This window comes from Anolis sagrei, chromosome 1 (genome assembly GCF_037176765.1).
Source record: "Anolis sagrei isolate rAnoSag1 chromosome 1, rAnoSag1.mat, whole genome shotgun sequence".
Lineage (NCBI taxonomy): Eukaryota > Metazoa > Chordata > Lepidosauria > Squamata > Dactyloidae > Anolis > Anolis sagrei.
Window position 1 is genome coordinate 51619953 of NC_090021.1, and position 24070 is coordinate 51644022.

General features: G+C 37.8%; 1 protein-coding gene across 4 annotated transcripts in view; it reads right to left on the bottom strand.

Annotated features, from left to right (window-relative positions):
* CRIM1 (cysteine rich transmembrane BMP regulator 1) overlaps positions 1-24070 on the bottom strand; it is a 128483-nt gene that overhangs the window by 39402 nt on the left and 65011 nt on the right. For 2 of the 4 annotated variants that reach the window (XM_067464547.1, XM_060777250.2), the window contains 4 exons: positions 16300-16542; positions 12747-12867; positions 5151-5272; positions 2018-2200 (listed from right to left, as the gene is read on the bottom strand). In XM_067464547.1, coding sequence (XP_067320648.1) covers positions 2018-2200; positions 5151-5272; positions 12747-12867; positions 16300-16542 — 669 coding nt within the window. The remainder of the gene's footprint in view (positions 1-2017; positions 2201-5150; positions 5273-12746; positions 12868-16299; positions 16543-24070) is intronic. The other 2 variants (XM_067464553.1, XM_067464549.1) reach the window with 1 other exon arrangement.

Here is a 24070-nt window from a genome sequence, read left to right on the forward strand (position 1 = left end):
ATATCTGTTTATAAGTTGAGAAATTTTAGCCAAAATTTTGACCCAAAAATTCTGGATTGATTTATCCACAGATCCATTTAAGTGCCTTATCTTATCTCACAGCAAAAAAGGAACCGTTCCTTTGTTTTGAGTGGCAAAAGACAAAAACGTAATTTGTCCAAGGAAAACCAGGAAAAAAATCACAATCCTCTTCCTTCACTCTCTATGCTGCAGTATTGCTTGTGGTATTTCAAAATATCTGGACCAAAAATGGCATCGGTAGTTCTCTGGCACTTCCCTTCAAAGGAGGACTGAGAGAAAAAAGGGGTGGCACTTTTTTAAGGTTCTTCCAGGTTGGTCTAAGCTCTTAACTTTTCTGCCACTCTAATGAGAAAAAAAGGGTGGTTCCTTTATTTAATAAGAAAAAACGCCTGTGTCTTAATTTATGTATATAAAAGGATCCATCCCCTTCTCTGAGTAGAGTGGTGAAATTCATTCTTGGATTCCCGGGTGGGAAAATGGCAAGGGCAACTGCCCTCTGAATTGGCATTGGTACTTTCCACTTTCTGTGGAAATGACCGTTGACTAATCCATGGATCATACCAAAAAATCTGAACTTCTGTAAGAGAACTTACACTAGAACATCTGGAACTTTCAGGTGATGTACTTTTATGTACCTGTCCTAGCAGCAGTAGCTGAGATGCTTTGTTCAGAGAGACATGCAATGTATGCCAGACATGCAGTGATTTCCAGTAGATGAGGAAGAAACTAGATAGAATCAGCTGATGGAAGACTGGCCATTCAGGTGTTGTGGCTACTGAATTTGCAATTCCTTTCTTAAGCAGCATCAGGGAACCCACATGTTAAATTTGCTCCAAGCAACAGATCTCTCAAGTTGGTGGTTAGTTAAAATCTTTGTCAAAATGGCCATTGAATTGTCTAATTTCTCCTCTTCCCATGTGATCTCCTACCTTCCTTCTCTATAAGTTTAACCCACTTACACTTTCTCGAGTTTCCCCCTCAAATCCATTTGCTTTGCAAAACATGCCCTTCCCCTTTCATCATTATCTCTAGGATATTGCTTTTTCGATCTCTTTATCTTCTTCAGATTTAAAGTTTAATAATGAAATACTGAAGAGGAAAATTTTTTTTCTGTGCTACAAGCAAATAAAAAAGGAAAATAGTCAAAGGTGAAGAGTTAGCTCATACTGCGAAAAAAGTAGGAAGAAAACAAAATCCTATGGCCTGGATTGGAATGAGGGTTTGCTTCTCTGGACTAACTTGAGAATGCCATATTAACAAGATCCATTCACTCCAGAGAATAACTGTAGTTAGCGTATTACTTTATCTGGTAACAACTGGTAAAAATGTTTTCATTGTAGCTACCTAGTGTAGCTAGTCTTCAGGAAAAGGCTAAAGACCCGGCTCTCTACACAGGCGTTCAGAGAATAGGATATTATGGAATCAACCTCAACAGCTTGAATAATGACCATGGGAAAATCAGTAAGTATGAAAACAAAGACTCAGCATTTTATTATGTTATGGTTATGTTTTTAATTTGTTTTATTGCTTTTATGTCTGTTAATTTTTTATGTATTAACTGTTTATAGTTTGATATGGCTTGTTTTATTGATGTTTTGTGATGCGGCATTGAATTTTTGCCAGAGCTTTGAGTCCACTGCGAGGTGAGAAAGGCTGGGTATAAATACAGTAAATAATGAAATAATAAATAATGGTGCTGTTTAGCATAAAGTCGAAGAGCAATCCCAAAATGCATATTTTGTCCTATAGTGGAGCTCACTCCAGAACTGACCACAAGAACCCCAACTGTGAGTGATACTATATAAAATACAGGAAGTTTTTCATGATTAATGCGGCTCATGTAGTGTCAAAGAAGCAAATTGCACTCCCATAGACCAAATCAAATTCTAGGCACTTTGAGTAGAGGTTATGAGGTATTATCACAGCATAGTATTTAAATTTCAAAATGATTTCCCCCTTAATTTTAATTGAAACAACAACAGAGAAAGAAGATTACCTTCACATACTGGACAGCATTCTCCTTCTGGTACATAATATCTGTCACAATGAAGCTCACCACACTGTGCTGAGAAACAAATTGATACACCTCCTTGGCATCGACAAAATCGACAAGCATCCATTCGAAACATATCTCCATCGTAATATTCCACACTATTAAATATACATGCTGGTTTCGCCTCTGAAAACAACAAACCGAAAAATTACTTCTCATGTCCATCGACTTATCTCTCACGTCATATGTTTCATTCAATGAATGTTATATTCTTGGTTGAGTTTCTGAAATTTTACAATTTAGTTAATATATATCAGGTTGCAGCCCATCATCATTATTTTTTTGCATTAATGAAGACTACTGCTACTGCACGTTAGGGCATTTTATGTTTGTCAATCCCCTTTATTTATTTACAGTATATATAATCCGCCCAGGGAAGATTACAATGCACATATACATGGCAAACATTCCATGCCAGACATAGAATCAATTTAACATTCCAGCTTTCCGGCTTCATGAGGATATGCTCAATTCTGGCCACAGGGGCAGCTGCTGCTGCTTTACTGTCCACTTGTGACACTAAGTCCTTGATGGAGTACTTCCTCATTCTTGCGCATGCTGCTGGAAGGTTTTATGGTGTCGTAAATTAGTTAAATTAGCCTCCCCGCATAAACAGTACCTAAATTTCCTACTTGACAGATGCAACTGTCTTTCAGGATGCATAGGTCGACAGCAAGTTAAGACTATTAATGGTCGGGAACTCACTCCAACCCAGGTTGGCTTTGAACTCATGACCTCTCAGTCAGTAGTGATGTAATGCAGCTGGCGACTAACTAGCTGCACCACAGCCTGGTCCTTTGCATGCTGAAGTACCCTTGACCATAGCTATTCTGTTCTAGAAGTTCCCAAGAATACCATGAGTTGGGCTAAATGGTCTAGAAAACCCCATTTTCAGATGTGGAACAGTGGATACCAGTCCCGTAGATATGGAGATTGTACATTATATGTGTTGATGAACAAGCAAATATATTTATTTGCCTCAAATAAGATGGCAAATGAGAGACTGCCAATGGAAGCCTTTCTCTTGATGGAGATTTCAGTCCCAGTGAAACAATTTTTACCAGGACTCTAAAGCAGGATTTACAATTTATTTATTGTAAATAAATAAATAAAGGGGATTGACATACATAAAGGGCTTAATTATCTCTATATGCTGTGATACCAACCTTGCAATCACAACTCTCACATTAAGGAGGGGGGGGGGGGGTTGTTTTCTGCTGCTCCAGAGATTATGACATGAAGCAATGGTTTCCAATTGCAGGAAAAAAGGTTCCACGTAAATTAGGAAGAGCATCCTGATGGTAAGAGCTGTTTGGCAGCGGAATATGCTGCCTTGGAGTGTGGTGGGAGTCTCCTTCTCTGGAGGTTTTAAAGCAGAAGCTGAATGGCCATCTGTTGGGGTCCTTTGATTATGTATTCCTGCATGGCAGGGGGTTGAACTAGACTGTGGTTTCTTTCAGCTCTATGATTCTATGAATATTTGTAAGTATGCTGCTCACAGCAACACATTCTCCAACACACTTTCCAAATTATGAGGAAAGTAAGGGTCAGTGTGCATGTGTGTATACACATATAGGCTTGGAATGTTAGTATTCTAAGAACTGAACATTAAAGAACCATTAGTCACTATTTGGTGGTTGAAGTCTTGCTACTGAATAATCATTTTAAAATGCTTTAAATAGAGTAAATATCCTCCCCGAGTAACAACAACTTTTGATCAGAACAATGATCAAAACCAGAATGCCTTTGGAATTTGACAGTGCACTATTAGATGATGAATTAACAGAGACAGTATTACAACTGGAAAGTTACTGGAACACAGCATTAAGGCAACTAAGGTCTGTTAAGAGTAAGATCATTTTACTCCAAAGAGCTGGGGAAAAACAACAAAATAGCTGACATTCTTTGGAGTCGATTTCTAAAGGTGACTGCAACCTCTCTGATTACTGTGAACCCTGGCTGACATTCTTGTATTTAATTCATCCGATTATCAGCAGGAAGTCCTTTTTCCTCAAGTACATTTTGTGGCATACTCATAAAGTATTTGTTTTGCAGCTGTCATATCTGACATGTCTTAATTGTGCTTTTATGGCTAGAAACATTAATACTGTGGTTTATGCAGCATTCCTGAAATTTATTTTACCGGATGCTACTCAGCCTGAACTTTTAAAATTGTTTTTAAAATAGGTATTCTTTAGACATAACAACAGCAGCTAAATATCAATGGTTATTATACTGGTAAGTAGGCTGCTATCCTGAGATCACTTACCTGAACAAAGATCTACTGAAAACAGTGAAATTTATTTCTGAGTTGACATGCATACAATTGCACTATAGATGCCTTTGGGTATACTAATTTACAAATTATGTTATTTCACATGTATTTAGAAACTGATTATTAGTAAATATTTTCCTGTTAATTTTTGATGAATACACAGAAATTAAAAAACCAAATTATGACCAGCATACGTATATGATTAATTCTGTATAACAAAGGCATATCATAACAACACTGTGCTGTTAACAGTATATTATCTGAACAGTGTTATTTTTTGTAATCGGTCTTAAAACTGAAATGCAAAAAATACACTGGAGATTTTGTTTGGTTTTCACATATTTGCAAATTCTGAAACAAAAACTAGCTTCATGAGAGCATGTGCAGCTTGCCGAGTACTTTAAAAAGTTGTATTAAGATTGAATAGCCAAAAAGATGTCAAAGATATGATGTGAAATGTATTACAGAGAGAAGGTGGTCATATTTACAGTTCTATAGTTTGTGACAATACCTATCAAATGTAATTTGCAGCAATACTTAAATTCTTGGCTTCTATAATGCCATAAGAAGTAAGTCAAACTACTACTACCTGATGTGAAAGCAGGAAAACCCAAGATTCTTTGTTAATGGAAAATTAAAAAGCAAATACAAAAGATGTACCCATGTACATGTAGTTAATCTATAATTAAATAAAAGATTTGAGTAGGAAAACTGATGTCCCATAATGAACAACACATTAACACTATTCATACACCAACATCTTAAAATGTTTAGCCTATATACAGTGTGAACATAACATACCATTGACACATTCAAAAACATCACAGCACTTGCCAGGTGTTCCGTCTCCACGTGACACTATTTGAGGGATGTAGCCTGCCTCACATTTTGGAACACCACATAAACCAGAGAGACATTCGCACCTGAAACCAAAACATTGAAAGCTCCATAAATAAATGTAGTAACATATGAAGTGGAAAAACATAAACCAGGAAAGAAATGGCTATGGTAGCAAATCCATTTTCTGTTGTTACATAATAAAACGACAACATATCTATTTTGAACACAACACAGTAAACAAAATTCATCACTTGTTTGAAAGGACAATATTTGACTTTGATCAGAAGACTGGGGTTTCAAGTAAGTGTGCTAAAAGTTGCTGATGTAGTTCTTGATTCCTGTAAATACTTCACCAGAGTTTTTGAAAAAGATACCTTACTACTGTTAAAATTTACTACTGAAAAAATACCAAAATAAATATGACAAAGCACTTTAAAAAGTCTCCCGCCATTTCTAGTTATGTTTTTTTAAATCTGGTGATGTGATTTTTAACATGGATTTGCATGGAAGATGAAAGGAATAATCAGGATGTTTAAAAATAATCACTATTTCTGATTTTATGCATTATACCAAAAACGTACCTATCAACTTTTAAAGCCTTACCCTCCTTCTTATACTTGTGTATATCTCCCATTTTAGCTGAATTCATGAAAGGGCAAGAAATGTTAGAAGTTTCTATATTTCCACCTCATGTACTTTCTAAGTAATAATTAGAAAGCGAATGAAGTGGAATCAAACTTTATATGAAAGTAAATTCCAAACCAAGTTGGAAATTACACAACCATGCAAATGCCAGAATTTAAGTCACCGCAGCACCAGCCAACATTTACAAGCAATACTGTTTAGAATCTGGGGGGGCCGCATATTTAACACACCACGGCCTTAAAATCACTCCAAATGTCTAATCAAATTTATACGTATATTGATGTAGAATTTGGAAGTCACCATTACAAACAACAGTGTTAGTTGTAACACATTATTTTTAGAATTTTGAGAGTAAAATTACGTTGTTGGGGGTTCATTTAAACTATACAATGGCTGGTAAGTGAATTAGCTTTGAAGTTGGACATAGAAGACTTTTTGTTAATCACAAGTCCATGACTTTGAAGAATTGAGAAAGTGGTTGTTAAAGTCCGCCCCCTGAGTGTGTGATGAATACTTGGGGGTCAATACCATTCCAAAGGGCAGGGCATTAGATTGATATTGGGAATTAAGGTAATAAAATCAAAGATACATGGAAGATGACGATTGGATAAGGATATGAATGTATGCTTTCAGATGATCTATTCACAGGGGATAATTCCCTGGGATGAGGTACTCTTGAATAATTTGCAAGTTTTTCATCCAGAAAAAAACAAACAAACATGTACTTGGTGAATTGTGGAGGAATTTGAGGTGGCTGCTTATGTTGTCATGTAATCTTCTACCTTTGTATAGAAGACATGGTCTTCTTTTTGTACATCTGCATGAGGATATAAGTAAGAGCAGAGGCCAAGAAAACTGCCTCCTGCCAATAGATCATCTGGAATCTCTAAAAAAAAGACTATCTATGTAAGTCACTGTGGCTAAGACAGAACTGTGTTACAGTGCCTTAACTAATGGACTTTTGGACTACAATAGTAGCTCCAATAGAGTTAGCCGAAAATGTAAGAGTTTCTTTACACTAATGCACAGAACATGCGAAATAAACAAGACGAACTCCCAACTTTTAGCACAACACCATACTAATGATTTCATAGGCATCATTGAACCCTGCTAGGAGGACTCCTATTGCTGGAATGCAGACATCGAGGGCTATAATTTCTTTCATACAAACAGAACAAAGGGGAGAGGCGGGAGAGTAGCCTTATATATGAAAAACAGTTACATTGCAGAAGAGATGCAAGACTGCAATCTGGGAAACCAACTTGAAAGCATCTGGATAAGAATCAAGGTAACCAGGACTCAAAAAGATCTCGTTGTGGATGTCTACTACAGACATTCGGGCCAAGATGAAAAACTCGAGGAAGCTTTCTGTCAACAGTTGACCAAACAGGCACGAAGAAGAGATATAGTAGTCATGGGCGATTTCAACTATCCTGATATTTGTTGGAAAACAAACTCAGCCAAGAGTACAAAGTCCAACAAATTTCTCACTTGCCTTGCAGACAATTTTATGGTCCAGAAGGTAGAGGAGGCAACAAGGGGATTGGCTATTCTCAATCTCATCCTAACAAATGTGAAGGTCCTGATCAATGCAATTGAAGTGGTAGGATACTTAGGAGCAAGTGACCATGTGCTCCTGCAGTTTGCGATATGAAGGAAGGCCAAAACTAAGACAAGTCAAACTCAGCAGTAGCCCCCCGTCTACGGAACGTCCTACTTAGAGATATCAGATTGGCCACCTCTCTCTTGTCTTTTAGAAGGAAAATCAAGACCTGGTTATGGGACCAAGCGTTTGATCAGTGAGCAGCAAGTGGAAGAAGATCACACAACTTATGGCAATGAATTGACCCGGGCTGGTTTTTGGATTTCGATTTTAATGGATGTATATTAATTAATTGTTTTAATTGTTGTTTCAATATTTTTAATATTTTGATTGTACTGTGGTTGTTTTTATGATGCTAGCATCGTATGATGCTTTTGTTAGGCCGCCCTGAATCCCCCTCCGGGGGGGGAGAAGGGTGGGGTATAAATATAGGAAATATATATATATATATATATATATATGGACGACCCAAACAATTACTGTCTGGTCAGCCTCACGTTGATACCAGGCAAGATTCTGGAGAAGATTGTTAAGGAATTTGTTTGCAAATAGTGTGTCCAATGCTGGGCACCACAAGGGAGATGTTGACAAGCTGGAAAGTGTCAGGAGCAGGGTGACTAAAATGATCAAAGGTTTGGAGAACAAGCCCTATGAGAAGCAGCTTAAAGAGCTAGGTATGTTTAGCCTTCAGAAGAGAAGGCTGAGAGGAGACATGATGAGGGCCATGTAAATATGTGAGGGGATGTCATAGGGAGGAGGGAGCAAGCTTGTTTTCTGCTGCCCTGGAGACTATGACGCATAACAATGGCTTCAAACTACAGGAAAGGAAATTCCACCTGAACATTAGGAAGAACTTCCTGACTATGAGAGCTGTGGAACTCTCTGCCCCGGAGTGTGGTGGAGGATCCTTCTTTGGAGGCTTTAAAACAGAGTCTGGATGGCCATCTGTCAGGGGTACTTTGAATACGATTTTCCTGCTTCTTGGCAAGGGGTTGGACTGGATGGCCCACGAGGTATCTTTCAACTCATGGATTCTAGATTCTAGCGCATGGTAATCTTTTAGAGATAGTTGTTTATAAACCTTGCTCTATGGGTCATGTACTTGAGTTTTCTGCTGTCTTGGTTTGTTCTGCTTAAGGCATCAGCAGGAAAAGCAGATTGCTCAGGAGATGGGGCTTGAAGATTTTGCATAAGTTCTTCTTCCAACTGTTCATCAGCACTGGAGGAGTTTTGAAGACATATAGATTTTTCTAAAATGTGGGTGGAAGGAAACCCATAACCTCAGGATAAGAGGCAGAGTTAATCTCTCTTTCAAGAGGAACAGAGTCCCTTTGCAGGAAGTCAACTACCCTGTCTCCAATGACGGCTCTAGCAGAAACCAACTAAGAACACAAGCATCTCTGTCCAATTTCCTTTGCTAGGCTGGAGACAGGTTAAAGTCTGAAGGCTGTTTCGCTTTTTTCTTATCCTTCCTCATTGCCACCCCAGAAAAACAAAGAAAAATTAACAAAGGCACGAAACAGAGATGCTGGGGGTGGGGTGAGAAATGGAGATGCCAGGGATCTAAGCAACACATGATCTCTTGTCTCACCTGGGCAATGACAGAAATTATCACACTGCTGGATAACTACTCTCTGTACAATGATGGAAGAAAATGTTTCTGAGAATGCCCAGAAGTAAAACATTAAAATTTAAGACACAAGCTAGAGAATATAAAAGGCAACTCAGGGTTTTTTGTTGAAATTATTTACCCTCTGTGTTATTTTTAATGTTCCTTGGCTGCTTGGAGAAAAGTTTGAACTGGTTTTAAAATGATTGAAAACAATGCTTAATAGAGTAATCTGTTTACTCTGGCTCTATGATTTGTGTCTAATAGAATGCATGCCACAATATGTGGTCTTCCTCTATTGGAGGCATAAGCTGACATGGTGAAGAGCTGGACTGTGTCAGAGAGGTTTAGAATAAGGCAGTCAGTAGACTGGTGTGTCAATCTTAAATCAAGTATTAAGACTGAGACACCTAACTAAAGCAAATTCAGCATTTTCTGTGAGCAAAGGCCTAATTGGCAATATTTTACAACCAACGGTGAGGGGAGTAGAAGAGCTCTTGATAGAAAGCTACAGAGTGGGAGGTGATCTCAACAGATGATCTCTCACAGACAAAAACTGTGCCACTTTAGCTAAGTCTTGTTAATATGACACATAAGATAGCAGAAGTAAACTAATTCTAAACGTCTTTTAGCTTGAAAACCCTATAATGAGATGGTCCAATTTTTTCCTGTGGATACCAACATGAATGCATATTCAAATTCTAAGATATATTCAGTGATCTGACAAGATGGCATCTACTGTATAAAATGGTGCATGACACAAACCAAGTACCAAAGAGAGCCTGGTGATCTTTGAAATAGTAGGAGGCTAAAGCACAGTATGCCTACACATCAGTGTCGTACTCAGCATGCAACAAAATAAGGAGTGGATTTTGGGAAATTTTCCTGAACGTTCAATCTGTGGTTGGTTGAATTCATGAATGCAGAATCTGTGGATAAAGGGGGCTGACTTGAGGGGGGTTGGGTGTGGGGAGAAAGGCGATCACAGTGATACAATCAGTGCATCACTGTTTGCTGGTGTGATTACAGATGTTGCTGAGGTGATTACAGATGAGAAAGAGAAAAGCAAATGTGATGACTAAAACAAGGAGGTACATATATAAGATTTTAACAAACAACAATACAAGGTAGAAGAAGCTGAAAGGGAACACTTCATAAATGCTATACCTTTTTAAAGACATTCAATGGAATAGAAGAGGAAAAGGGACACTTTTTGAAATATGAGTTTTTAATACATTTTCATTAGTGGTTATCAAACAATTTATTATGATGCAGCTATAAGGAGGATGGTAATCTGAGTCCAATGACATATTTACCAGTGGAATTTGAATCTAGTTCCGGTCGGTGTTTCCTGAAGTATTTAATGTGAAACACTGACAATTTCCCCCATAATATGCCAGGGGCTGATACCACATTTGTGTCCATTGGCTATGAATGATTATTTTCCTGGAAGCTCTCCAGAGACCGATAACAGATGGCTTGAACACTGGCATCACTCCATTTACCATTCCTGTAAACAGAACTGGTACAGACCATAATTTACCCACTAGGGCAATGAAATTAAGCAAACAGATGTAAAAAAAAGATCAACTATTTCTCTAATTCTCTTTTATAGTGTGCTTGTAATGCATAGTTGTAAATGATTGGTTCATAGAATGTAAAGGCCCACACAAAGAGCATGTTTACCACACTAAAAGAGTTGCAAGATCCATGAATTGTCAAAAATAAATATCCTTGCAGCAAGTAATTCTGTCTCTTAGAATCAACTCAGCCAAATTATGCAAACCACAATGGAAAAAAGTAAACTTTATTTGAATGCTTTCTTCAATTTTTCAGCTATTCTTTCTTGAAATTGATATCATGTAAATAGAGCAAAAAAGTAAGCTGTATAGTGGGTTGCTGTGAGTTTTTCGAGTCTTATGGCCACGTTCCAGTTGCACTCTCTCCTAACTTGAAAACAGATGAAAACTGTGTCAACATTTCATTTTATTTTAATAGAATATCTGTTTTCCACTGTATAGTCATAGTATATAACAGACTTGTCAAAGAGTGGTTAATTACCCAGTCAATTTTAATCTGAAATTTATCCATGAATTTGAAATTGTGTATTTTAATTATTGTTTTAATAATGTTTTATCTCATGTTTTAATGATGCTGTATCCTGCCTCAACTCAAGGCAGGATTCATTTTTATTATTATTGTCACTTCTACTACTACTACTACTACTATTATTAATTAACAGATACTTACATTTGCAAGTGTCAAATTTGCGAGTTATTAGAAAATGAGGGGCCAAGATTTGGGGGAAGCCTGTATATCATTATTAGATCACTTAAAGCAGTGTTTTTAAAACTCTGCTCATCCAGGTGTTTTGGACTTCAGCTCCCACAATTCCTAACACCTGGTAAGCTCTCTGGGAGCTGAAATCCAAAACATCTGGAGGAGCAGAGTTTGAGAAACATTGGAAATCCTTGCCACCATGTACAATATATATAGACAGAGAGAGAGAGAGAGAGAGAGAGAGAGAGAGAGAGAGAGAGGATACTCAGAAGACTTTAGGTTGAGATTATATCATTAATTAAAGCTGCTACTCTGAATCTGAAAATAATGTACAACAACTGAGCAGTATTTCTTGCTATCAAAATACCCTAGGAGCATCTATCCAAATTTATGTAAATACTATTTTGCATTTCATATTAATAAAAAGTTAAGAGCTGTCAAGCTACCGTATATTCTGACATATAAGACGACTGGGCATATAAGACGACCCCCATTTTTTCCAGTTAAAATATAGAGTTTGGGATATAGTCGCCATATAAGACTACCCTTCTTCCAACACACACCAAATAAAATTTTTAAAAGCATCAGATTTGATTTCAATATGGTAATTTTCCTATTACTGTACCTCCTTCTCTGCCTCTCAGGTCTCACAAATGCACACCTGCACCGCTTCACTGCACTCTTCAGGAGCGAGATCTGAGAGGCAGAGGAGGAGGTACGGTAATAGGATACAAGGGCGGGCCAGACAGGTAAAAGAGGTGTGTTTTTCTGGGCCCAGAGCTACTCTATCTCTTTTTTCCATATCCCGGGCGCCCTGGACGCCTGCAGTTTGCTTTGCCCTTCACTTACACCTTCCCGGTGAGGCGCCCCTTCACCTCACCATCGGGACCACATTAAGTCCATGAATCCTGATGAATGGATTTTCTTCTACCGTCCTTGTACAGCGTCGCCCTTAATGCTTTCATACAGTCGCTGCATATGGCAGGGACGCGGCCAATGACATTTTTGAGCTCCCCCCACCATATGCAACAACCACAGATTCTCCAATCCGGACTGGAACTTTCAGCACCCGCTCTATAAGACGACTCCTGGCGTATAAGACAACTTCCACATATAAGAAGACTCCCAGGCACAAGGCTACTCCAGCGTATAAGACGACTTCCGTGTATAAGACGACCCCTGACTTTTGAAAAGATTTTCTTGGGTTAGAAGTAGTCTTATACGCCAGAATATACAGTAATTTGTTCATCATAAACAAAACTGAGAAAAGTTCTTATCATGAAAAAAACCCCACTTTCTTAGGTCACTGTGCTTAATGATTTAGATTTCTCTCACTCTTATCGGAAATATCTAGCATTTAAATAAAATCCTTATATATAGTAATGGCAACAACCTATTATCAAATATGTATACAACAAACCTTGCAGGAAGAGTACAACATCCATCAGCTGTCAGCCTGACTTGTGTTTCATAGCTATCCAAAGGACAAGCCACTTGTTGGACAGGAGGGCATTCCACTGTACTACAGTCTACGCTGAACACTGTTGGAAAAACAAATCAGAAAACAATTAAGACTCATTTTGCTTTGGAAAGCATGACACTAAAGTTCCCTTTTGTGCAATTTGTTACCAGAATACAAAAAACACATTAATGTGTGCAAAGGCCACTGAGCAATAAGAGTAATATTTCAACATCAGCCTCTAGAATATAGATCAGTCTCAAAATCATAAATCTCAGAACTCTGGTTTTTTCCTCTCACACACATTCACAAACATATTAAACATGGTAGAATATAATGATGCCCACTCCCAGGATATTTGGCTACAATGGAAAGTCAAATGTAGGAATGTGAATTCTAATGCAAGCACAACATAAAAAGTGCAATTTTATAACTTTATTTAATTTTGAAGAATAAAGATCATAATTTTCTGGCACACATTAATTAGAATGTTATAGTTTTGTACAGAGGCATAACAAACCATGTGTGTTAATCACAGAGACCACAAAGCAATTGTCCTTATATATAACCTTGCCTCCCAAATGTTTTAGACTACAGATGCCAGAATTTCTGACCACTGACCAAGCCAGATGTGTGCTGATGATCATTGAAGTCTAATACTTCTGGAGAAAATCAGTCTGGGCATGACTCATTTACTACATCAGTAAAGAAGGGAAAGATATGACCATGGTGTAGCAAACCCTGATTAATTGCTCAAAGGTCCTCAAGTAGAACAATGGTTGTTACAAAGGCAATTCTGGTGTTAGTAATTGATGAGTAGCTTTCCCCCCATTCTAAAAAAATGTACTTATTAGTTGACTTGCCAGTCAGAGGTGCACTGTGTGAAAAGGACTAATATTTCAGGGCAGTATATGCTGGGTGTTTTGTGGAGGTTGTATTAGAGTTCTGAACCTACTAACCCTTCCTCAGGATGCCTATCTTATACAGCTTGTCCACCTAGAAGCCAAAGAACTGCTAACAAAGCAAAGGGACAGAACAGAGTTTTACTGATGCATTTTCAGTGGTTCATTGAGTGTCTCCTTTTGTGTATTCATGTTTGCAGAAGTGCTTTTATGTCCGATACATTTTTTGCAGGAGGCGTATGTTCATGATATATATCTTAAGAGAAAAGTTATTGTGGTCATATTTATATATGGGAACACTAACACACCCTTCCTTTTCAGAAAAAGACAAAAAGTGGGTTGTGTAGTAACAGCATTCACTCTCTGTTAAAAACATGCCTAGTAGTGAAAAGATAATTGTTTTTCCATTTCTCTGTCTATTTAAAAGGAGATTTCAGTCAATTCTAGATGAATTATGTTATACACAGAAAATCAGTGACAGATGAAACTAGTTAGACCGGGATTTATGGGTAATCTACAGTTGGATTTATGGGTAATCTGTAGCAGATGTTTTTCCTCCACAAAAATTTGGCTAGTTAAATTAAGAGATAACCATTGGTAGGTATCTTTGAAGGGACCAAGAGTACATATTCATTCTGGCACAAATATAGATAGATGAATATACAGGCAGTCTCCAAGTTTCAAACATCCAACTTATGAACTACTTATAGTTAAGAATGGGGGTGAAACAACAAGAAGTGAGAGTGATCTACCCTAGGAAGGGAAATTTACTCATGGAAGAGTTACCATGGGAAAAAGGTGTCTTCACTGAAGCTTTCTCACCAATCCTTGTTTTCACAACAGTGAGATTTTTCAAAGCCCAATTCTTACTGAGACAAAAAGTGATGTAAAAACCAGGGCCACAGACAGCAAAACAAACAACACAGGGGTGTTAACCCTTCTCTATGCTAAAGCTTCTATAGATATATATATAGAGGGGGGGGGAGGGAGTCGAGTTGCACTTAAAAATGTACCTGTTCCGACTTATATACAAATTCAACTAAAGAACACACCTACAGAATCTATCGTTACTTGAGGACTGCCTGTGTGTAAATGTATGAGAGAAAGTGTGTGTGTTAATTGAACACATTTGCTCCAAATGTGTTCAATTAACCATCAAATTCTTCTTATCATAATGACATGGAATGAAGTTGCTGGAACTAATGACTGGATCTTTGATGTCTGCTCACTTCTGGTCCACAACTATAACAAAAGTGGCAGGAGATATAGCAGTTGGAATGTATTGTAATTGGTTCTGAAGCTCAGCCAAAACAGTTCAGTGCCTCACACTGTTCCACAATTCATTCAAGTTTATATATGAATGTGAAAATTGGTCCATATTACAGCTGCAATATCTAATACACAAACTAGGTATTTACTTTGTAGTTAGTAAGCAGAAACCCAGAGCAGAATTGGCTTCAAAAACGTAGCCAACTCCATTGCTATTGAATGGAAAGCTGAGGTGGTGTTTTTACCTAGTTCATATCAAACCCCAAACCCCAGGAACATTCACTGGTGGCTAAAGCGGAACTTTGTTCTTTCCTTTCAGCAATCTGCACCACAAAAATTGTATCTGAAGAGCTTCCTTGTTCTTCAGTTGCCAGTTTTATGGTACACTAGGAGTTACACCCAAGGGAACACCATTGCTGGATAATGCTCTACACCTTGTGAGTTGCCCAGAGTTCTAAGTTGAGAAGAAAGTCAGTCAGGTCAACTAACCAACCCATAATCTATTTTATGCTTTAAATGGACAAAGCATATGCAACTGATATTTTCTCTAATTCTTGAAAATTGCTGAGATAGATTTATATACTAGTTTAAAATTTTAATCACTGAATGCCTTCACATAATGGTACAAATGAATGGAAAGATCACATAGCTGGATTATCAAATAATTATGACAACTGGATGTGTAAGGGCTGTGACAACCTGTTAGAGCTTTGCTGTGGGAATATCTTCAGATCACTTTCACTGGACATTCAAACCTCCAGTAAAAGTGCAGAGAACATTTCTGCAACCGTCCCAGGATTTCCATAAAACCTGAAACACTGCTGGGTGGGTGGGAAACTCTCAATGATACTATTTCTTTCCACTGCCTTTCCCTCTTTTCAACATTACCAAAATGCAAAACACCACATTCAAGCTATGCTTCAGAATCTTTTAAATTGCCACAACTAGTCGCTGGTGTAGGGACTTGGTCTTTAAAAAAGTTTAAAGAAATAATAAACTGTTATCACAACATGCTATCATGAGAGAATGTGCATCCACCCACTATTTCTCACCTCTCTTGTCCCATTTTTGATGTCCACCCTAATAACGAGAAATTTGATGGAAAATAGTTGCATCAACCCTACTTTGTACCACTTACTTCATTCTTCTGAGTATGTTACACATTATTATTGTTCCCTGAATGTAATATAGAACAGTTCAACTGAAATATTTTTTCTCTCTGACAGTGCTAAACTGATAAGAAACGAGAAGCATACAGAGCCCATACTTGACTGTCAGCTTTGGACTTTTATATCTATATTTGCATATATAAATGTGTCAAAATTGAAGTGATTACACATTACCTGGTTTACATTCATAGAAGTCACAGCATTCCCCTGGTTTGCCTGATGCTTTAGAAACCAATATATTCAAATATCCTGGTTGGCAAACTTTCCTCAAACACCCGGCAGGGTTACACACGCAGCGGCTAGGTAGAGGGCAGCATTCACCAGGTGGAGCATACCCTTCAATCAAAACAGAATCTTCTGGACAGCGAGGAGAAAACTGTACTTCACAACGGGCCTTGGAGCAGTCAGGCTTTTCTTCTGAAAACAAGACAGTGTGTGGATGTCAGTAATACGCTGTCCTGGTACGTGAAGCTTTACAGTACTTTGGCCATACTTGTCATATAGAAAAGGTACCACTAGCAGTAGTATTCACTAATTATTATGCTTCCAGTAAGGGGATATCAATGGTGTTTAGAAGTTTGCCAGAGGAAAAACTAGAGAGAACTCCTGTACTTTTGTATACGCGGGAATTTCAGAAGGTGTTGCTTTGTTTCCCAGCTGCATGACAGCCAACACCTGCTGAAATTCCCTGTTCCATACAAACATTAAATGTACATGAGAGCAGTTTTCACTTTGTCAACCTTTGACTAGTATCATCCGCTATCGCGGATAACATAAAAAGGGACAACGAAACCCATTACATTTCAATAAATAATTTATCACAACAAGTATTTGCTTTGGAGACACAAAGCATTTGTTACAGTTTTATGTGGATTTTTAGAACCTCCCAAAATGTACATTCAAGCATATCAAGCTATACAGTAGGGGTGGCAGATTTACAGCAGGGAGCGGAAAGATAATCCTGATAGAAGAGTTTCAATTCTACAATGCCACTGACAACCACTGGAGTGCAAGTGTACCCACACTTTCTAAAATGTCCTTAAGCTGAGCTCACTGAAACAGAGCAACATACATCCTAAACTGCAAATACACAAATATTCAATGAATAATAATTACTTTGAGTAACAAGATAATCACTTGTGAATGTTACTTTGGTAAAGAGGTAAATCAATTAATTAGCTTACAATGGGGGGGGGGGGGACAAATTAAGTTTTTAGGGAACAAAAAAAAAACTAGACATGACTACTTTTAGGACAGGGAGAAAGTTTTCCACTAAATTAAAATGTTCCTCTTCTATTTTCTGGGTCTATTTTCTAAGAATATGGTTGAACAAAAGAACAGCAGTCCTTTCCATTTCAATCGTGTATAATAATAGCTGGCATTTAAAGTGATTCTAACAAGATGAATACTACCATGTAACAGCATTACTAGATAATATGAAAAACCACAGCTCGTTGGTTTGGTACCTACTTGAGAAGTCTGCCATTTCTAAACAGACAAATGTTCAAGTGTAAATAGAGGACTGCAGGATTCACTTACAAAATAATTATGTCCAGGATGGACTACAGCTTAGAGTCAACTTAACTGCTATCATGACTGCTGAAAACTGCCTCTATGATACTCTATGTGGCAAGAGATAGTTTCTGCACTATAATCAATCTCACATGTTCTGACTAGTTTTGTAGAGATGGGGCACTGTCAAATAGAATATTTTCAACTGCTTTCTGCAAGACGAAAAATGTTTTAGCTGATCCTCATAATTGGTTTGGTCACACAGTTCCAATCCTTTGAAACATAAATTTCAAAAGCGGCAATTCATAATTGAATATTAAAATAATTCAATAATTATAAATTTAAAATTACAATATAAAAATATCACAAAGACCAGCAATACAAAGAGAAACCAGCCAAACTAATGCATCCATCTATTAAAGGATAAGAAAGTACAATTGTTAGTCTAACATTGTTAGTCAAATAGGTTCCAATCAAATATCACACAATGAACATTCTATCTTTAAAAGTCCCCATCTAAAGATTATAATAGCCAAAACAAGGCCCTTGAAACAGATCTCAGAGAGTAGCCTGAGTCATATGGGAGGAGTTATTCCTTCAAAAGCACCTACATCCAGCACTAGATTCTGTTTTCTGTTGAACTCTAAGCTGAGTCTGACCTGGTTAGTACTAGGACGGGAGGCCATTGAAAAATACCAGGAACTGTATGCTATATTTTAAAGGAAATAACTGGAACCTCCCACCCCACCCCCTGATATTCCTTGAATTTAAATAATTTATTACAATCAATTGATCAAACAACCTGGTATTCCTTGCCTGAGAAAACCTATGAAATTCCTGGGACCGACATAAGCAAATAGGTGACTTGAAGGCTCATACTTGTACAGTCCTTATCATAATGAAGCACTAATAGTATTTTAACTATAAACATTTTGGGTAACACAAGATTACTTTTCTGCTTCCAGATACTAGTCTGGCTCTGCTATTCTGTACTGGAAATCTATTAATGTCTCCTGTAAGACTTTTATTTCTTTAAGGTAATCTCATGAAATTTTTCCCCAGTCCCATCACCTTTTAAGGCATGCCTGCTGAGGACATAAGAGAAGTTCACCTTAGTCAGTGATTCCAGAACATCAAGAATCCTAGCCAGCTTATTCAATCGTCAGGAATTCTGGGAGCCGAAGTCCTGAACAGCTGGTGGGTCACAGGGTGTGTAGGCCTGATCTAAAGTGTTTTGTCAATACGCAATTTAATATGGAATTTTCCAAGCAAAGATCTAGGAAATTAAGAATATATTTCCTAGATCTTACGAAAAATATTCAAAAGGCACTCTGAATATGAAGTTAGGTGTAACATCTATGTGTCATGTGTTAAATGCATTGTCCTGTCTTTTTAGAACACAACTAACAGTAAAATGAGGTACACATATAAATAATTTAATCTGAAACAACTCCCTATTCCCTATTGTTAAATATTTTTAAAATTTGATTCACCATATTTATTATTATTCTAACAAAATTGTCACTGCAGCAAGTAAACTGTAAATAAACTACAGTCTGGTTTAGCAGTGAAATGATTAATGTAAACAAGTAGCTGATACTTCACTCTACAATTTTCATTTTCTGAAAGCAATAGGTATAAGAAGAACTGGAGGAAGGGGGTAAAGGAGTTTTCCAGAATAATGCTAATTTTATATATAGATATACAACTTAGTTGAACCAGAACATAGCAATAGTTGCAAGCCGTTTCTTATTTATTTATTTATTTATTTACACCTTCTTCTATCTCCATGAGCTCATAAAGTTGAGGGATCATAATGTATGATTAATCATAACCTGCATTGTCAGTCTGGGTTAGCTATTTTTCTCTACTTTACTGAAACCTGTATTACTACTTTGAATATGTGTATGAATATATAACACAGATAACCAAACTAGGAATGATGGTTAATACTCAAAAGACAGAATCAGGAATCAAGTTGACTTCTGCACACTGCAGAGCTGGATCCAAACAAGTGAGATGAATTTCAAATAGGAAGAAATGTAAATTTCTGCATTTAGGCAGTAGAAATCAGATACACAAACACAGCATAATGTATGCCTTGACAAATATCTGACTAAAACGATTGAGGAAATTTAGTGGGACTTCTTCCAAATCCAGAGTTCTATGATGCTATGAATACCCTTTTTACCCCTCTCTATTCCCTCATGGTCAGAGGAGTTTTAGAATCATTGTTCAGTTATATGATTCCATATCTATAATCTGAAATGTTACAACCTAATATACTACGGTATATACGCACCTTTCAAAGAGTCTTTATTTACATAAGGACTACTTATGAGATTCAACTGAGGCACTGAATCCTTTTTTATATCATAATATTATTATCTGTATTCTACAAGACTAGATTCTGTATGCTGCAAGAACACTGTACACCAAACTTATTATATTGAAGAATAACCAACGCTTGGATGATTGCAAACATTTGTTTTTAGTCAACTTCAGTTTACTCATAAGATAGTTCAGTACGGGACAATGGAAGACACTAACTGAAGCGGTTAGTCTTCCACATTCATTGGGGCTAGGGGTGCAGGACTCCAACAAATGTAGAAAAAGTTCTACTTTTTTATCTGACAGTACACCTCTCTAGAAATTTCTAGGTCCTCCAGCATGATTCTACAGTCAGCTTCTGCCAGAATTTAACCACAGATCTCCATTAGATAATATAGAGATTTTTAGAGAGGTGTTCTGAAAGTTTCAAATGGTATTATATTGCAGTGTAGACAGGGCCTCAGATTCCTAGAAAAACATTTTAATCCAGTCTGCCAATAATTAAATCTATAAATGTGGAGGGTACTAATCAAGAAAAGTCATAGCAACCAGGAATCAAGCAATAATTTCCAAGCTATAGATATTTTCTGGAAATCATAGGGAGCCCACAGTGGCGCAGTGGGTTAAACCGCTGAGCTTGTTGATCGAAAGGTCGCAGGTTAAAATCCAGGGAGCAGCGTAAGCTTCCACTGTCAACCCCAGCTTCTGTCAACCTAGCAGTTTGAAAACATGCAAATGTGAGTAGATGAATAGGTACCACTCCGTAACGGTACTCCATGGAGTCACGCTAGTCACATGACCTTACAGGTGTCTACGGACAATGCCAGCTCTTTGGCTTAGAAATGGAGATGAGCACCAACCCCTAGAGTCGGACACAACTGGACTTAATGTCAGGGGACAACTTTTACCTTTACCTTTACTATGCTGTGACAACCAAACTATACACTATATCTGGACCAGCAGCAATGAAATAGTAGTTTTCACTCAAAATAACAGTGGATTGATAAAATGTTATATGATTTTCATCACAGTGAAGAAAAAAAAACAAAACAGAAAGGCCTCTTTCTGTGTAAATTATATTTTTATTCTCCATATAAGGCATGGGATTCTTTATTTTATTTAAAAATTAAATATGATTGTTTTAGACATTATGTACTTTTGCATTTATATACATTTCCATCACCACAAATTGAAGGCAATTGTGACAGACATTCGAAAACTGACATAGTTCGCTTCTTGTGCTATGCTGCCACCACTTAAGAAGATATTTATCATTGGTCTTTTAAATTACTGATTTGTAAAAGCACCTAAAAAAACACAGAAGTACTGTTCAGAGACTTGGAATCTTAAAATATCTGGAGTTTAAGATAACTGAATGGTAGTGATAGGAGTGAACATAAATAAAAATACAATATTTTATTTATTTATTTATTTATTTGGTGCATTTATTAACCGCCGCTCTCAGCCCTGGGGCGACTCGTGGCGGTGTACAAACATATAAAGAACAATATACAATGAGCCAACATAATATACATCATCTAAATTACACTAAAAAATCCGCTTCGTCTTATCGTAGAATCATAATCAGTCTCGTAGTCATATTCCGTTCCAGTTGTCACTTCTAGTTACTGTAGCACTTAATTAAATGCCTTCTCGAATAGCCATGTCTTCAGGCTCTTACGGAAGGACATAAGGGAGGGCGCCTGTCTGATGTCAGCAGGGAGGGCGTTCCACAGCCGGGGGGCCACCACCGAGAAGGCCCTCTCTCTCGTTCCCGCCAGGCGTGCCTGTGAGGCAGGTGGGATCGAGAGAAGGGCCTCCCCAGACGATCTCAAGGTCCTCGTGGGCTCATAGGCCAAGATGCGGTCCGAAAGGTATTTTGGGCCGGAACCGTTTAGGGCTTTGTAGGATAACACCAGCACCTTAAATTGGGCCCGGTAGCAGATCGGCAGCCAGTGGAGCTGGAACAACAAGGGCGTTGTATGCTCCCTGCGTCCTGCTCCTGTTAGTAACATGGCTGCCGCGCGCTGGACTAGCTGGAGCTTCCGGGCCGTCTTCAAGGGCAGCCCCACGTAGAGAGCGTTGCAGTAGTCAAGGCGGGATGTGACCAGAGCGTGTACCACCGTGGCCAAGTCAGACTTATATATGCACTTTAATTTATTCATGATAATCTAATCTATTTCAGTCTTCAAACATTTTGAGTTCATGTGTCCCTGCTGTCACAACTATTACCTGAACACATATTTCTTTCAATTCCAGATGTACGAGTAATTAAAAAGATAATATGAAAGCAGACAAAGAACAGTTCTGGAATATTTGGATACAGTGCTACCAAACACCACAGTTTTTCCAAGATCCTTGCTGTAGGGATCTCTCGATTACATCTCATAATTCAATATGCAAAAACACTGGCAACATGATGATGATGTTTGAAGAGATGCCACCAGTATTCTGAGTTTTATCCTTCCTTTCATCTATATGTTTCATGGTAGTACTTTCAGGATTTCTTACACAAAATTACATTGCGATGGAAGACTAAATTTAAAAATACTTTTGCAAAAGGAAGCAGGAAAAACAGCAACGGTGTGTATGCACACATACACAAAAGCCCTTTTCATTTATGGGTAGAAAGAGAAGCTGCAACACGCTGAAGTACTCCATTAATGCTATATGCTCAAAAAGAATCATGAGTGGCAGAATAAGAAACTAATTTGACAGCTAGAACACCTTGCCTATGAAGAAAGCCCATGCATTTCAGGATTTTTAGTGGTGGGGGTGGGGGATGACAAGAGGGAACTGTGAACCATGTGAAGGAAGTGGAGAGAACTATTTTTCTTTCTCCAATAATGCTAACATCCAAAATCAAACAATATACCTCATTGGGAATATTCCAGGGAATGCTATTCCCTCATAAATATATTGCTTAGTTAATATGTTGAATTCACGATCACAAGATATGGCAACAACCATTATATTCAATAGCTTCAGAAGATGATTAGACGAATTTATTGTAAATATTATCCAAGGACAGAGATATGTTAAGTTTGTTACATCAAACAAGAAATACTTTTGATGTTTTAAATACTTTTTTAGCATCAGCTTTCACAGGCAGCAATCTGTTTCACTTGTGAGCATCTGGTGAAATGAAGTGCAGTTCATAAAAGTGCATCCCAAATAAAATATTGTAATTTTAAAAATACCAGAGTGATTTTAGATTATTTATTTATTTACGATATTTCTATCCCGCCTTTCTCAAACCCGAAGGTGACTCAAGACAGCTTACGACCAGGCAGCCATTCGATGCCTTAACTATATAAACTTTAAAACATTTAAAACAAAATTAAAAACCATACAAAGAGCTTTAAAATCATAAAAAAACAATGCCTTCATTATCACATAGTTCCGTGTTTGTCTACTGCACTGCGTTCCAAAGGCTTGTCCGAGGGAAGGAGTTGATCTAATATCCCTAGGGAGAGAATTCTATAGCCAGGGGGCCACCACTGAGAAGGCCCTGTCTTTCGTCTCCACCAGTCGCAGCAATGAAGAAGGCCGGACTGAGATCAGGGCCTCCCCAGACGATCTTAAGCTCCTAGAGGGTTCATAGGGAGATATACATTCAGACAGGTAAAAGGAATCATACAGCATTCTGACACATAGAATGCAATTGAATTCCCGTTGCTTGGACAGCTAAGAAGGAAAACTGTCTTTCTGCACACTGTCTGAGACATATTACTTTAAATCCGTGGTTCCCAACCTTTCTTTGACCAGGGACCACTCTCCAACATTAGTACCAAAGGGGATACGGATCAGTTTTTGGTCAACTTTAGATTTGGCTTGGGGTGCTGATTCAGAAAATTGCATTGGATAGACCACATCAGCTCTAGTTTCTGAAACATAACATATGCCATGGTAAGCGACAGGGAAGGAGTAGCAGGTTGCGCAAAAGGAGCAGAAATAAAATAAAAATAATAATAAAAAGGAAGGAGTCTCACGTGCCAGATTTTTGTCCTCGCGGCCCACAGGTGAAGAATCTCTGCTTTAAATTATATGATGGAGAAAGGCTCTAGAGAAGCTTTGACCCTTGGTTGATTCTCATAACCAA